This window comes from Podarcis vaucheri, assembly GCF_965113315.1.
Source record: "Podarcis vaucheri genome assembly, chromosome: 3".
Lineage (NCBI taxonomy): Eukaryota > Metazoa > Chordata > Lepidosauria > Squamata > Lacertidae > Podarcis > Podarcis vaucheri.
Window position 1 is genome coordinate 98,893,926 of NC_138761.1, and position 13,996 is coordinate 98,907,921.

At 43.4% G+C, this 13,996-nt stretch overlaps 1 protein-coding gene across 5 annotated transcripts in view; it reads right to left on the minus strand.

Moving 5' to 3' along the window:
* The window catches only part of DCDC2C (doublecortin domain containing 2C), a 59,514-nt gene extending 48,616 nt beyond the window's left edge, over positions 1-10,898 (minus strand). For 3 of the 5 annotated variants that reach the window (XR_014217586.1, XR_014217587.1, XM_082215559.1), the window contains exons 1-4: positions 10,023-10,896; positions 7,826-7,877; positions 6,528-6,604; positions 598-729 (exon numbers count right to left, since the gene is read on the minus strand). Coding sequence is in view for 3 of the 5 variants with exons in the window: in XM_082215559.1 (XP_082071685.1) it covers positions 598-729; positions 6,528-6,604; positions 7,826-7,877; positions 10,023-10,321 (560 nt within the window). In the remaining 2 variants the exon portion in view is untranslated. Of the gene's footprint in view, positions 1-597; positions 730-6,527; positions 6,605-7,825; positions 7,878-10,022 lie in introns of all 5 variants that reach the window. The other 2 variants (XM_082215560.1, XM_082215561.1) reach the window with 2 other exon arrangements.
* Between the last annotated feature and the right edge of the window lie 3,098 nt (positions 10,899-13,996).

Genomic DNA, 13,996 nt, shown 5'->3' on the forward strand with positions numbered 1-13,996 from the left:
GGTAAAGGCAGCTGCTCCTCCTGAATCAATACAAATAAATAAAAATACATAACTGAGGTTCTGCCCCGTCCCAAACAAGAGTCCTGCCCTCAATAATCAGCTCCCAACTGATTAAAAACAGAATAAATATTTAAAAAAATCCCTAAACAGGGCTGCCTTCAGATGTCTTCTAAAAGTCAAGATAGTTGTTTATTTCCTTGATATCTGATGGAAGGGCATTCCACAGGGCAGGCGCCACCACCGAGAAGGCCCTCTGCCTAACAAAAGGCTTGCCCCCCCAAAAAAAATCTTGGCTACACCCATGAAGACTACACTGGCCCAGTGCAGACACAATGCTGGCCACCCAAATAACTATAGAAAGCCCACAAGTAGGGCATGTGGGCAATATACCTCTCTTGCTGTTGCTCCTCAGGAGTTGGCATTCAGATACTTGCTGTCTTGCTTCAATAGCCAGTAGCCACTATGAATGTGACTCAGCTGCTTTTAAAGTAATCTAAGGCTGTGTATACAATCCCATCTACTCTGCATCTGGTGTACTCCCACCACTGTCTTCAGAAGTTGTGTACACATGACATTAGCCACATAAGCACTGCTTACCTGTGGATACCCCCAGAGCGAGAAGATACTTTTTCATTTATCAATCCAAGGACACCGTTCCAACTTTTCAGCGTGAACTTGGGGAGGAGAATTTTCACAGGCGGTATCAACATGTCTCCGTTTGTGAAAACACTATCAAAAAGACATATGAACAAACTATTTTAAGTAAGGAAACTTCTGGGGGAAAATATTGTATTTAGAAAATTACTTTGATAAGGATATGTTTCATTAGGAATCCAGCTAGTTACATTTCAGGGACAAGCTTCAAATCTCAACCTCTCTGAGAAAACATTTTAACTCATCAGATAGTATTGTATATTTTCACCCATTTCCATCTGACATGATAGGGGAAACAAAACTGAAATACGTTCAGTTGGAGAACCCAAGGAAGATACAGCCTTTGAAAATTCAATTACTTTCTCCTATACCGACAAAAGATGTCCTCAACAATTCCCAGAGGAAATAAACCACAATCCTTTTAAAGAGATAATAGAATCAATTGATTTCTTCAGTGAAGCTCACATTAGAAAATGGCTCTTCCTCTACCTGCAAAGATCCATGGAACCACTTTGAGACTAAAGCTGTAATCTTAAGTATACTGACCTGGAAGTTAAGTATAAATGAAATCAATGGGACTTACTTCTGAGTAAATATGATTAGGAACTGGGCTGCAAAAGCTTTGAAAAGAAGCAAATGTTTGGATAAATCACAGACAGACACTAAGCCAGTTGAAGTACCTATATATTTTTGGAGAATGGCTAGTCCAAATCTCCACTCCTCTATTTTCCCCTGCTTAAAGTGTGTCTGTGTAGTGGGGCATCATTCCTCCTACAGTAATAGTGTAATCAAACGAAGAGCCAACACACACAATACAGCAACAAGATTTGCTGAAAGGGTTTTTCTTAAACACTGCTGTTAACTTCCTTAAAGCATGTTACTACGAAAGGGCAACACAAAAGGGGTAGTAGTTCTACTCTCTCATATGAAAAGCTAAACAACACATCTGATATATAAGGCTGGGTTAACTATGACTACAATAATATAAGCAGTGCTAAAGATCTGTATACTTGACCCCAACCTACTTTCACATCCTGCTTTAGCATCACAGAGTGTATCAATAAAACTACATTATGGCAGTGGTTCTCAAACTTTTCCCCACAGATCACTTCAGAATTGCTGAGGGTCTTTGTGGACCACTTAATTATATGCTGTTGTAGCAAAAGTAACATGTTGTGCTAGATGCTGCCTGGTTTTTAATTGTATCTTTACAGACACAGTGTTGATCGTCACCTGGATGAAGCTCCTCTTTAAGTCTGTCAAGTGCTATGGTTCATTACTTTTGGGGTGAGAGACTGACTCAGAGGTGTTCTTTCCAGTCTACAGTATTCCCATTACAGCCGACCCTGCTCCAGAAGTCTTTTATGCATAAACTGGCTTTTCTTGATGGAAACTAAGAGAGCTGCAAAGCTCAAGCTTTTAAGATTCTGCTAACCATTCAGCTGGTTAATTTGGCTTCTAATAGAGTATTTCATACTTGCTTCTAACCTGTTACCCCCTGGCCTAAAGACTGCAGAGAGATAAGACAGAAAATGAGAAGGTTCATTCTGGGGCAGCAAAGATCACAATCTGGCTAGTTAGCAGTATATTTGAGGATTTGATATTACAGCTCTCTGCTTCATTCCAAAGAATAGCGCTGCATGATTTTCTAAGCTAATAATTTATCACAATTATATTCCACCTTTTCCTCTAAAGAAATTAAGTCAGCATAAACGCCCCTGCCTCTCCCATTTTATCCTATTTACTAAATCCACTGAAGTTAACAGACATGATGATTTTACTCTGGTTCTTTTGTGCCACAACCACTCATTTTTGAATCCGTGTACACATAAATTTGCCCAGAATTATCCTGTAGTTTCTAGTGAAATACTGCGTATTGGTGTTCTTTCTCCCAAGCCACCTTAAAGGCAACTTGAACACATTGAAACCTGGGTCTGTACATTTGAGGTTTCCTTATGAATTTCCAGTGGTGGAAACTGTGTGGGGAAACAGTTCGGCAATTTCATAAGGTGAAGACATCACTACCCAGTTTCCACTTACTGGTGTGGGCACACAACACGTGGCTTCAATACACATCAAGCCATGCTAATTTGCACAGCAACAGGCAAACTGAACTTGAAAAACACAGAGAGAAAGCAACCTTGATGTGTTTTAAGCCACTAATGTGTGCACAGACTTAAGTTCATTAATTTCAATGAGTCTACTCTGATTAAGGTAACAACTTAGTTGAATACAGTTCCTAAACATCACAAGTAACAGGACCTCAACAGATATTTAATTCACATTACAAGAACTGTTATTGTGTGTGTGTGGTTACAAGTGCATTTTTATCTTATAAATATTCAAATATCATCCACAGTACAGCTATGAACCCAAAATTACAAGGTACAAACCTCCATGATCTGATATACAATTCTGGTCTCAAAACAAATAGGTTTATTGTTCAAGCAAAAGGCAATGACAGACTTGCGGCAATAGTATTAACAAAATAATACAGAACATCCATCCATAAATATGAACCACCATCTATTATGTAAGAGAGAGACGTTACCAGAGACACCAACAAACTCAAATCCAGCTTGATTTCAGATTAACTCTCAAGTCAAATATTTATATTTGGCTGCTTATATGTAAAACAAAATTCTACAAGCCACAGAGGTTGCTATCAGAGGATATTTGGGGCCATCTAGTGGAATTCTCAGGGCATAGATACAAACCATGGACCCTAAATTAAAATGAATTTTATTTACAAATATATTGGGCCAATAATAAATATGAATAGTCTAAAGAAAGTATTTGTTAGTCCTTCTGGTCAAGGATATCCCAACCCATTTTCAAGTACTTTTAAACACACCCATCCCTGCCATTTTTCTTTACATAACTCAGAAGTCTGAAAAAGTGAGAATTAGATCGTCTTTACATGATCCTCGTCAATCCAGATAAGCAAGACAAATTGTTCAAATACTAGTTGCTGTGATCAAAATGATCACACTCCCAAAACTAACCTACCTATTCCAAACCCTCCCAATCTGGATCCCCTCAACCCAACTTCACAGTTGGCAGAGAAAACTACACTCTTTCATCTTCTCACATAAAAAACCAAGAATAAGCCCCAAATACCTGCACCTCCCCACCTCAGAAGGAGGATGGGGAATCCCCAACATAGAAGCATATTACAACGCCAACCAAATACGCCATATAATCCCATATATACTAGAAGATGAGACAAAACAATGGGTACACCTAGAGAAGGACACAATTGAAAACACCTGCACCACAACATACCCACTCCTCCCAAACAAACTAAAGAAAATTCCCACAACACTTAACAGGTACACACAGACCATGCTCAAAGCATGGAAAACACAAATAGGCAAACTATCCCCAACCCCATCCCCACTAATCCCCCTGGCATACCACACATTATTCCACCATGCAGCACAAAACCTCAAGATAAAAACCTGGCGAACCAAAGGCTTGTATCGCCTAATAGACTTTTATAAAAACAACAAACCCTTGTCAACACAAGAAATACAAGACAAACTAGAAGACACCCAAATGCCCTGGTTAACACAACACCAACTACATGCCCTCTTAAACAACCCAACAGTAAAATCAGCAGCAACTAGGCCCCTGACAACCTTCGAAAACCTCCTTCTAACAACAAAGGGAAACGGTAAAGGGATGGTATCCGCAATATACAAAATACTACTCCAAAATCTCGCAAATCCCCTAGACGCAATCAAAAATCAATGGGAGAATGACATAGGCTATGAGATAAACCCCACTCAATGGACCAGAATGTGGTCTAAACCCCCCTTTAAATCCATATCAACGAAAAGAAAAGAACTCACACTGAAACTCACCTACAGGTGGTACCTAACACCAAGGAAACTAGCGCTAATACACCCAGGAACCTCACCAAAATGCTGGAGAGGGTGCACCTCCACAGGCACATACTTCCACATGTGGTGGGAGTGTCCCAAAATCCAACTGTTCTGGACAACAGCCATACAAGAAATTTGTAAAATAACTAAGCAAGTAATAGACACCACCCCAGAATTGGCCCTACTAAACATCTTCCAAGACAACAATGCCCATTTACACCACAAAGAACTCATAACCCACCTGCTCTCAGCAGCCAGAAACACCATAACCAGACACTGGAGAGACCTGTCAGGAGTAAGCATGGACCAATGGTATCAAATAGTATGGGAAACAGCCCTACTAGAAAAATTAACTAATAAACTGAAACTGACACGGGGACAAACGGAAGAAGATGCCTTCACCCCGGTATGGCTCCCCTTTATCACACACACAGCCCAACAGGACAATGACAATAATCCACCAACAGCATACAAATCAATATGGCTAACCTGATCCAAAACACCCACCCACCTCACTCACACATGAAAACAAAGATCACCACAGCCAATCACAAGCAAACAATCACACCCTAGGCCAACCCCAACCTCTCTCACCACCAAAGGAACACAAGTGAACAACAAAAGCACGCTGACACCAAACTCTACATACATTAAACATAATAGAAACACCGCCACCCAATCCCACCCTTATCCATCTTCCCTCTCTCCACCCCCTTTCTTTTTTCTCTCCTTTTTTATTTTTATTTTTATTTTCTTCTCCCCCTAATGCCTCAGCAAATGAAACGGATTTGTAAAAATGTTACATGGGGAAAAAAATATATATGAGGCACTACACTACTGTAAAACAAGAAAATCCTTAATAAAATATTTTAAAAAAAAAATACTAGTTGCTTTGAATGCTGAAACTCTGCTTACTTTCCTTGTCCTACAAAAGAACTAAAGACAGCAGCTTGCTCTGCAAAACTTCTCTCACATGGAGACAAACTTAAGTTCTGTAATTTATTCCGTGTATTTTTATCCCACCCAGGAGCCCAGGACGGTATACATGATTCTCTCCCCACAACCAGTGCTTTGATTTTAAGGGGCACTCAAGGGTACGTAGTACTGGAACCTCTGTTTTGCTGTTGTTAAAAAGAGTAGAACTTACTGTAACATCGTGGTGAGTTAGGTTTCTAGAAAAAAAGCACTGTCCACAGCAATCCTATGCCATCCTAGGCCGAGAGGTAGCAGCCCCATTTGCATACCATGGTAAACCACAGTTAATCGTTTACCATGAATCGTTTACCAATAGTTTTGTTCCTTCCCACTAGCACACAAAGGGAGCAAAGACTGTCGTGCCCATTTGCAGCCCTTGTTCTGAGGCAAGTGTGGGAAACTTCAGGCCCTCGGATGTTACTGAACTACAACTCCCATAAGACCAGTGCACATGGTCAACAGCCAAGGATGATGCGAATTGCTCAGGGACATCTAGATGGCCCAAGATTACCTGCACCTGTTCATAGGTAACATTAAGCTGGGGGTTGTTGTTTATTTGTCCCCAGTCTTTGTGCATGGCGAGCCATGGTTTATGCCACGCAGTGGGTGTCTAAACTTTTTTCAAAGAGGGCCAGATTTGATGAAGTGAAGGGACGTGAGGGCCAACCAAAGTTGTTGAGGATTTAAGTTGTTGAGGTTTTTTTTTAGGATTTTACCCCAGGAAATAAACTGCCACAGGGGCCAGATTAAAGTAGCCGGCTGGCTGAATTAGGCCCCCGAAGCGGACTTTGGACGTGCCTAGCGGTGATGTTTCGGACACAGGCAATGACTAGCCAAAGGTCACCTGGTTAACTTCATGCCTAACTAAGGATTTGAACACAGATCCTAGTCAAACACTCTAGCCATCTTCATAGTTATTTTTTATTTCAGAAGAACATTGATAACATCTGAGGATTTGTTAATAATATATGCAATACTTTTAAACAACAACAATAATAACCATATACTTACTTAATATTTAGTGGCTTATTATAGTTTGATTGCCATTTGGAAGGTACTTTTATATTACTGTGGACCACGGGTCGAATCTGCAAAAACAGTGAAACTCAAATTGTATGATGCAACATGTTTCTAAAATTTAATAATTAAAGCAGGCAGTATATTTAAGTAAAATGATATAATTTAAGCTGCTACACTTGGTCAGAAGTTGGAGAAATCTACCAGGATCCTAAAGTCCCAATTTATATATGATTTGCACTTCGTAACACACTGTGTCACAACCACTGCCTTTTCAGCAACCTTTGAAGTTGCTGTTTGGCACAGCAGGATAGTCACTATCAGGCAGAAGGAGGAAGATGTTCCATGCATGTGAACTATTTGGATTGGGACCGCAGGTATGCGGGAGGAGAGAGGTTAGCCTTTCCACCCCAATGCTTTCTTCCTGATTAAAATCTCCCTAAAACAGCTATCTATTTACTCCATGGCCAAATTTATAGGTCTCTCTATGGGCAAACAACAGCATCAAAAGGGAGTGGGGGTTATTTTCTTTGCTTTCACTTTTAATTTACCCATTGTTTGCAGTTTTGCATAAACAAATCATGGTTAATCTAAACCAGGAGTAGTCAACCTGGTCCCTAGTGCCCACTAGTGGGTGTTTCAGGATTCCAGGTGGGCGGTAGGGGGTTCTACACCACATGTTACTGCAGCACTAGTGGGCGGTAAGGAAATTTTACCATCAAGAAAAAAGCATTAGTGGGCGGTAAGTATAAAAAGGTTGACTAAAGGTAAAGGGACCCCTGACCATTAGGTCCAGTCGCAGACGACTCTGGGGTTGTGGCGCTCATCTTGCTTTATTGGCCGAGGGAGCTGGCGTACAGCTTCCGGGTCATGTGGCCAGCATGACTAAGCCACTTCTGGTGAACCAGAGCAGCACACGGAAACGACGTTTACCTTCCCGCCAGAGCGGTACCTATTTATCTACTTGCACTTTGACATGCCGTGGGGATTTGAACTGCTGACCTTCTGATCAGAAAGTCCTAGGCTCTGTGGTTTAACCCACAGCGCCACCCACGAAAAAGGTTGACTACCCCTGGTCTAAAGGAAGGGTGGGGAACCTGCGGTCCTCCAGGGATTTAATAATCACTGGTCATTGGGGCAATGCTGGCTGGGGCTTATGGAAGTTGAGCATGACGTTAGCATAACTTCAAAGGTGCCTTGAACTTCTCTATTTAAATGAGTTGGTGTTAGGAAGACTGAGCAAACGTTTCCTGCTGCCAAATAAATGAAAACGCCACTGATCAAATACTCACCACCTCATCCCTCTTCTTTCTTTGAGGTTTCTTTGCCCCTATACTGAAATAACTTAAAAGGAAAAATATAATCAGAATAAACAAAATGTTATTCAACAGCTTGCAAATTCAGCTAAACATTTTGGCCTCACGGAATACAGGACCTTGATTTATCTGAATCTTCTTAGTCCAAATTAATACCAGAAAAAGAGGCTGCTGTACCACCAGATACAGGCACCTGACTTTGAAAGAGCAACTCGTTTTGAAGTCTCAGAGCAGGAAAGAAAGGGTTTAAGCTTTCACTGACTTAGATGAAGTAGGGATAAGTCCACAAAAGTTTATGCCATTCTATGCCATCCATATGCACCTACCCAGACCCTGAGATCATCTTCTGAGGCCCTTCTTCGTGTGCCTCCTCCAGGAAAGGTCCAGAGGGTGGCAACACGAGAACGGGGCCTTTTCTGCGGTGGCTCCCCATCTGTGGAATGCTCTCCCCAGGGAAGTTTGCCTGGCGCCTTTATTATACACCTTTAGGCACTAGTCAAAAACATTCCTTTGACATCTTATGCCCTTTTGAAATGTGTTGAGGGGGAGGGTTCCTGGGTGGTTTTGTTTTTATTTTGATTATGTATTTTGTGGTATTTATATTCTGATTTTATTCTGTGAACTGCCCTGAGACTTGGGAGTATAGAGTGGTATATAAATTCAATAAATAAATAAAATAAAGTAAATAATAAACTTGTTACTCTTTAAGGTTCCACAAGACTGTTGTTTTAGAAACATTCAAGTTTTCCACAAATGACTGCCTCATAGAAAATGCTTAAGCATAAATAATAATAAAAATGACGCTGTAAAGTTACTGTACTTTACCATACCCATAAACAGAATGTGCTTGGGATCTTTCAGTTTATTTTAAATCTACTGTGGTGTGGTGTCAATTTCAATTCTTCAAATGTATAAGAAGAGTCACTTCACAGGCATCCAAGTTCACAAATTTATAGGCACTTTACAAACTTGTAACCTACAGTGAAACCTCTGCATTTCATGTTTACTCCAAATGTATTGAACTCTGAGAAGAGCAAGGAAATGGATTTTATTTCCTCTGCCCTGAAACACTAATAAACAAATGCAAACAGCAGTCATCCTGCATTTGTGAGGGCATAAGTAGGTTCAAACAAAAATCTGATCAAACGGGTTTGCACTTACAACACAGAGAGGAATGTAAACACAGCCTACTCAAAACCGCTGCTCAGAATTAAAATAAATGGCCTTGAAAGCTGCATTTCAGTATTCAAAGAATTGTTATCTGTGAGTGATTCCAATTTCTGCCTGCACTTCTCTCCATTAAATTCACCAAGCAAGAACAATGTCAGGAACACGTTGGTATAATGCTTTTTACTGTTGTATTCCAGACAGGAGATTCACATTTAAGTTGGAAATCTTAGATGTTTTTACTCAATCACCCTTTAGTGAAATAGTAAGTAATCATAAGAGTCTGCAGACTTGTTTTGAGCTCGTAACCAAGGGAATGAAGGAGGGAAGGATAGAGGATTGGCAACGGAGAGCATAATAGTGAACACCATCAAAGAGCACTGGAAAGGGACAGGGAGTCCTTCAGATGTTATTGGACTACATTCAACTCCGATCAGCCCTAGCCTGGCAAACAATCAGGAGTGAAGGAAGTAGCAGTCCTGCAACATCTGAAGCGCCACAGGTTCCTCAGTCCTGTATTAAGAGGCCAGTCCCTATTTGTGTATGTCTACACAGGTAGGGTTTGGATGCATTCGGTCTCTGTAAAGAGTGTAAGCTATCTGAAAGGCCAGAATTGCAAAATCAAAGCAAGGTGGCAAAGTCCACATGATGGAAGGGGGACACGAAACCTTTTGCAACACAGGCACTTTTTTCTGGTGTAGTACATTCATGTGTCAAGCCTAGGTAATGGAATATGGCTGTGCTGTCAACCTCAGAGATTCCTTAGCTGTGATTCCTGACCTTCCAGGCTCTACAATTCTATCTTCTTAGGAAATACAGGGACAACCCTTTCACATGCAAGGCTAACATTTTAAAATTCTCTACAATGTGCATGTCTTGGCAAGCCACTCCGGTTTCCGGTGGAAGAGAAATCTCAAGTTCCTGCGCATTTTGATACACTAGACTACAGGATCTGCAACACCCAAATTGTTCCTGATCGCCTCCGTTCAAACCTCTTCATACTTACTTCAGTTTCCTAAACCTTTCCCTTCCAGCAACCACGTATCTGCCTCCTTGCTCAATCTCGGTCAGGTCCATAACCGAATGCCCTTGGCGGGGTGTGTATATCTTCCTCACCCCAAAGGGTGTGGCCACGCCTTCGTTGAGTTGTATCATGAAGGCTTCGAAGTTAGGCACGTAGCGGTGGTGGATCACAAACTTCCTTCCCAAATAGAAGGGGTCGCCATTACGGTACACCCAAATCGTCCGGGCAGGGGTGACGTCTGTCAAGCTATAGACGGCTCGAGGCCGAGTCGCTCCCACCATACTGAAGTCACCAGTTCAGACAGACAGTGAGGGCTGGGGAGGAGTGGCGTTTGGGGAAGAACACAAAATATACAGCAGTGCATTTAAAAAAGAAAGGAAACCCCAATAAACAAATCCAGGACCCCTCCCATACACCCCAAAGCAAAGGGAACTGGGGCAGAGGAGGTGGCTGCAGATCTCCTGTTCAGACCTCTAACCACCTACTTCATAGTGGCACCAAGGTGGGGACACCCCCCACCCCCACCCCAAAGTCTTCCAGGGGGCAACTTTGTCTCTCTCTCTTTCTCTCTCCCACCTGAGCCTCACACCCCCAATACATAAAAGCCTGACATCACGCCATGTGTGTGGCAGGATTGTGACTGCAGCCCTCAGCCAACAAAATAGGTCCCCACAAGGGTTTCCCTGGAAACGCATTGGGAGAGGGAGGGAGGTGGCTCAGGCAGCAAAGGGATTCCCAGCGCGCCCTGAGGGCTGCGCGCGATCCCGAAGCCTTGGAAGGCGAGAAGCGCGAGACTTGTGCGGGCGCGCGCCTCCTCGCACGGCGGCTTTCCTTTGGAGCCAACCGAGTGACCCGCCTGCCCCACTTATGGGTCAAGGAAAATGGCCACATGCAGCTCCCCTCAAACCAAGAACTCTCCCTTTCCTCGGGAGTTTCTCCATTATCTAGAAGTCCTCACTCACCGCGCGCTTCATTTCCACTTTAAAATAAAAGGGTGAAACCCCCGCAGCACCTTCCTCTTGCTCCTCATTACTGTCTCCTCAGAGAGTTGCAACTACGCACCCCCCCCCATTCTGGGGGTGCAAAGTTATCCCCTCTCTCCTCCTGATTCTTTTCCCCACACAACCCAGATCGACTGCAGCCTCGCGCCCCGCCTAGGCTTATTGCTATGCCCTCTCCTTGATGCAAACAAAACCAAACCCAGGTTGTGTGTTTCCCTCCTTCGTCGAAAGAACCGAGAAAAGAACCGACGAGCCAGCCCTGTTAAATCTGCACAACCTTCAGCAGATCTCTCGCAGCAACGCAAATGCACTTGTGGGAAAGGGAGGGCATTTCAAAATAAGGAGGAAACAGATCTTCCGCCCTTTTTTTTCTTTTGCAAGAATCAGCTGGGACCTGGTCGTTTGGAAAGCAAGATATTGGAAGGGGAGGCCGGCTCAGGGCGTGACTTTGTGAGAGAGGGATACAAGCAAGCAAACGTTTTTTAAACCTCCCAGTGCAATGCCAAATCGTGTTCATTGCGGCTGACTTCTAGGTAAACGAGCATAGCCGTATCTGAAGAAGTGTGCATGCACATGAAAGCTCATACCAATAACAAACTTAGTTGGTCTCTAAGGTGCTACTGGAAGGAATTGTTTGTTTGTTTGTTTGTTTGTTTGTTTGTTTGTTTGTTTCCATAACCGCATAGGCTCAGGGGCGCCGACTTATAAAAAATATTGGGGGGGCCCATACCGGGGTCCTGCCCCGGGAAGTTTTCTAAATTTTAGATGAAAATTAGTGAGTTTTAAAGTTTTTCTTTAAAGATTTTTTTTCTTTAAAGTTTTTCTTTAAAGATTTTCTTTCCATAATGCAAGGCTGCATTTCCCCCTTCCCACCCCAGTTGCTTGCGGGTTAGTTATTCCCCTCCACGCTCTTGAAGCAGGCAATCCTTTTTAATTTTTTTAAGGTGAGCTGAATTTCCAAGCATTTGACATTTTGGGTGAGGCGGCGGCATTCCCAGGCGCGGGGAGAGATGCAAACAAAGCAAGAGGGCTGCCCTTTTGGGGAAGGAGGGTTGCTGCAACCTGCACGGCTGCCCTGGCCCCTTGGCCAAGCAAACTCCGCGGGACGGGGGGTGCTTGTCGTTGTCTCTGCACCAAGAGGTGCCTCGGCGGGGGCCGCCCGCCCCGCGGAACAGGGAGGCGGGGAGAGCAGGGCTCCCTCCCGGAAAGTGAGCGCCTGTTGCGCAGCCGGAGGGTTTCGGCATCGCGGCGCCTTGCAGGACGAGGCGCGCCGGGGAGCAGGGATGCCACTCCGCGCTTGCTGCCCCGGATAGAGCCCGCTTGCACCACACCCCCATCCCCCCCCCCGGCTCGTGCTGTGTCTTGGTTCGTGTGCATGCGATCCCCTGTCTCGCGCTGCGGATCCTCTCGCGCACGGAGAGGCGGCAGACACCATGGGGCTCCTCGCGCTGTTTCTGGTGCTCGGGTGCTTCTACAGGTACGAAGGTGCAGCGGACACCGCGGCAGGTAAGGCCACAAAGGCTGATGCTCGGCGGCGGCGCTCTGCTGGAGGGGCGCCCGAGATTATTTGGGGGGCTGAGCCCCCCCAAACGAATTTTTGAGGGGGCTCGGGCCCCCTCAGGCCCCATGGAGTCGGCGCCTATGCATAGGCTAAGCATATAGCTAAACAAGCTATAGTTTAGGGCCCCACTCTCTTGGGGGACCCCAAAAAAATTTAAAGGAAAAAAATCTGGATGTACATTTCCAAAATATAAGATAAAAAACAAATAAAATAAAACCTACATACAGCAACAGTGGCAAATGGCTTTAGATACCTATTAGGTCCATAAATTACCATACAGCATATATTCAACACAAAAAACAGCAACAATTTGTTGTTGGCAAAGGACAGCTGGACGTATAAAGGGCCCCATTACCTTCAGTAGCTTATCAAACCTAAATCCAGCCCTGACTGCATCTTCCAATAACTCCGGGAGGAAGCCCCATTGGAGATACGCTTCTGTGTAAACATGCATAGGATTTCACTGTGGGTGGGATTCAACTCTGTTTTACTCAGAGCGGGCCAAGCTTAGTCCTATTTATTAATTTCAGTGGGCCTACTCTTTAATCAAATCCAGTTTAATACAACCCTATCATGTTTTTGGTTTTTTTTTACTATATTAATTTTATTATTACATGTGACTTGGCTCTAAAAAGGGGCGTTGTTCTCCCATTCATGGAACACTCAGAGAAGCAGGTCTATTTATTTTCATCAAATCTTTTCGTTTATTCTTACTAGAAATGGGGCAGGGGTGTTATACATCCGTTTTCCAACCCCCAACGTTGTTTTAGCTCAGGTCAGCAAACTTTTTCTGCAGGAGGCCAGTCCGCTGTCCCTCAGACCTTGTGGGGGGCCGGACTATATTTTGGGGGGCGAATGAACAAATTCCTATGCCCCACAAATAGCCCAGAGATGCATTTTAAATAAAATGACACATTCTACTCATGTAAAAACACGCTGATTCCCAGACCGTCCGCAGGCTGGATTTAGAAGGTGATTGAGCCGGATCCAGCCCCCAGGCCTTAGTTTGCCTACCCATGTCTGAGGCAAAGTTAATCACAAAGAAAGGTGATTGAGTAGGAGATCTGCTAGCTTGGTAGTATGTCCCAACACCTGAAAAGCACACACTATCCAAAACAAAACAAACAACCAGAAGTACCAACAAAAGTTAAATAAATTTGGGTCAATAGGAAAAGATGGAAGCACAGAATATAAAGTATGCAATGTACAAACCAGGAAGGGTAAGTATTCTTTTATTATAACATAATTCAATTTTAGATTGAATTATTATTATAGATGGCAAAAGGAAAGATAGGCACAACTATCTAAGCAAAAAATAATAATAATGCAAGATTTCTTCTTAGCACACAAACCTCAAACATACTGAAGCATATTCTTGCACAGATGTTCAATAC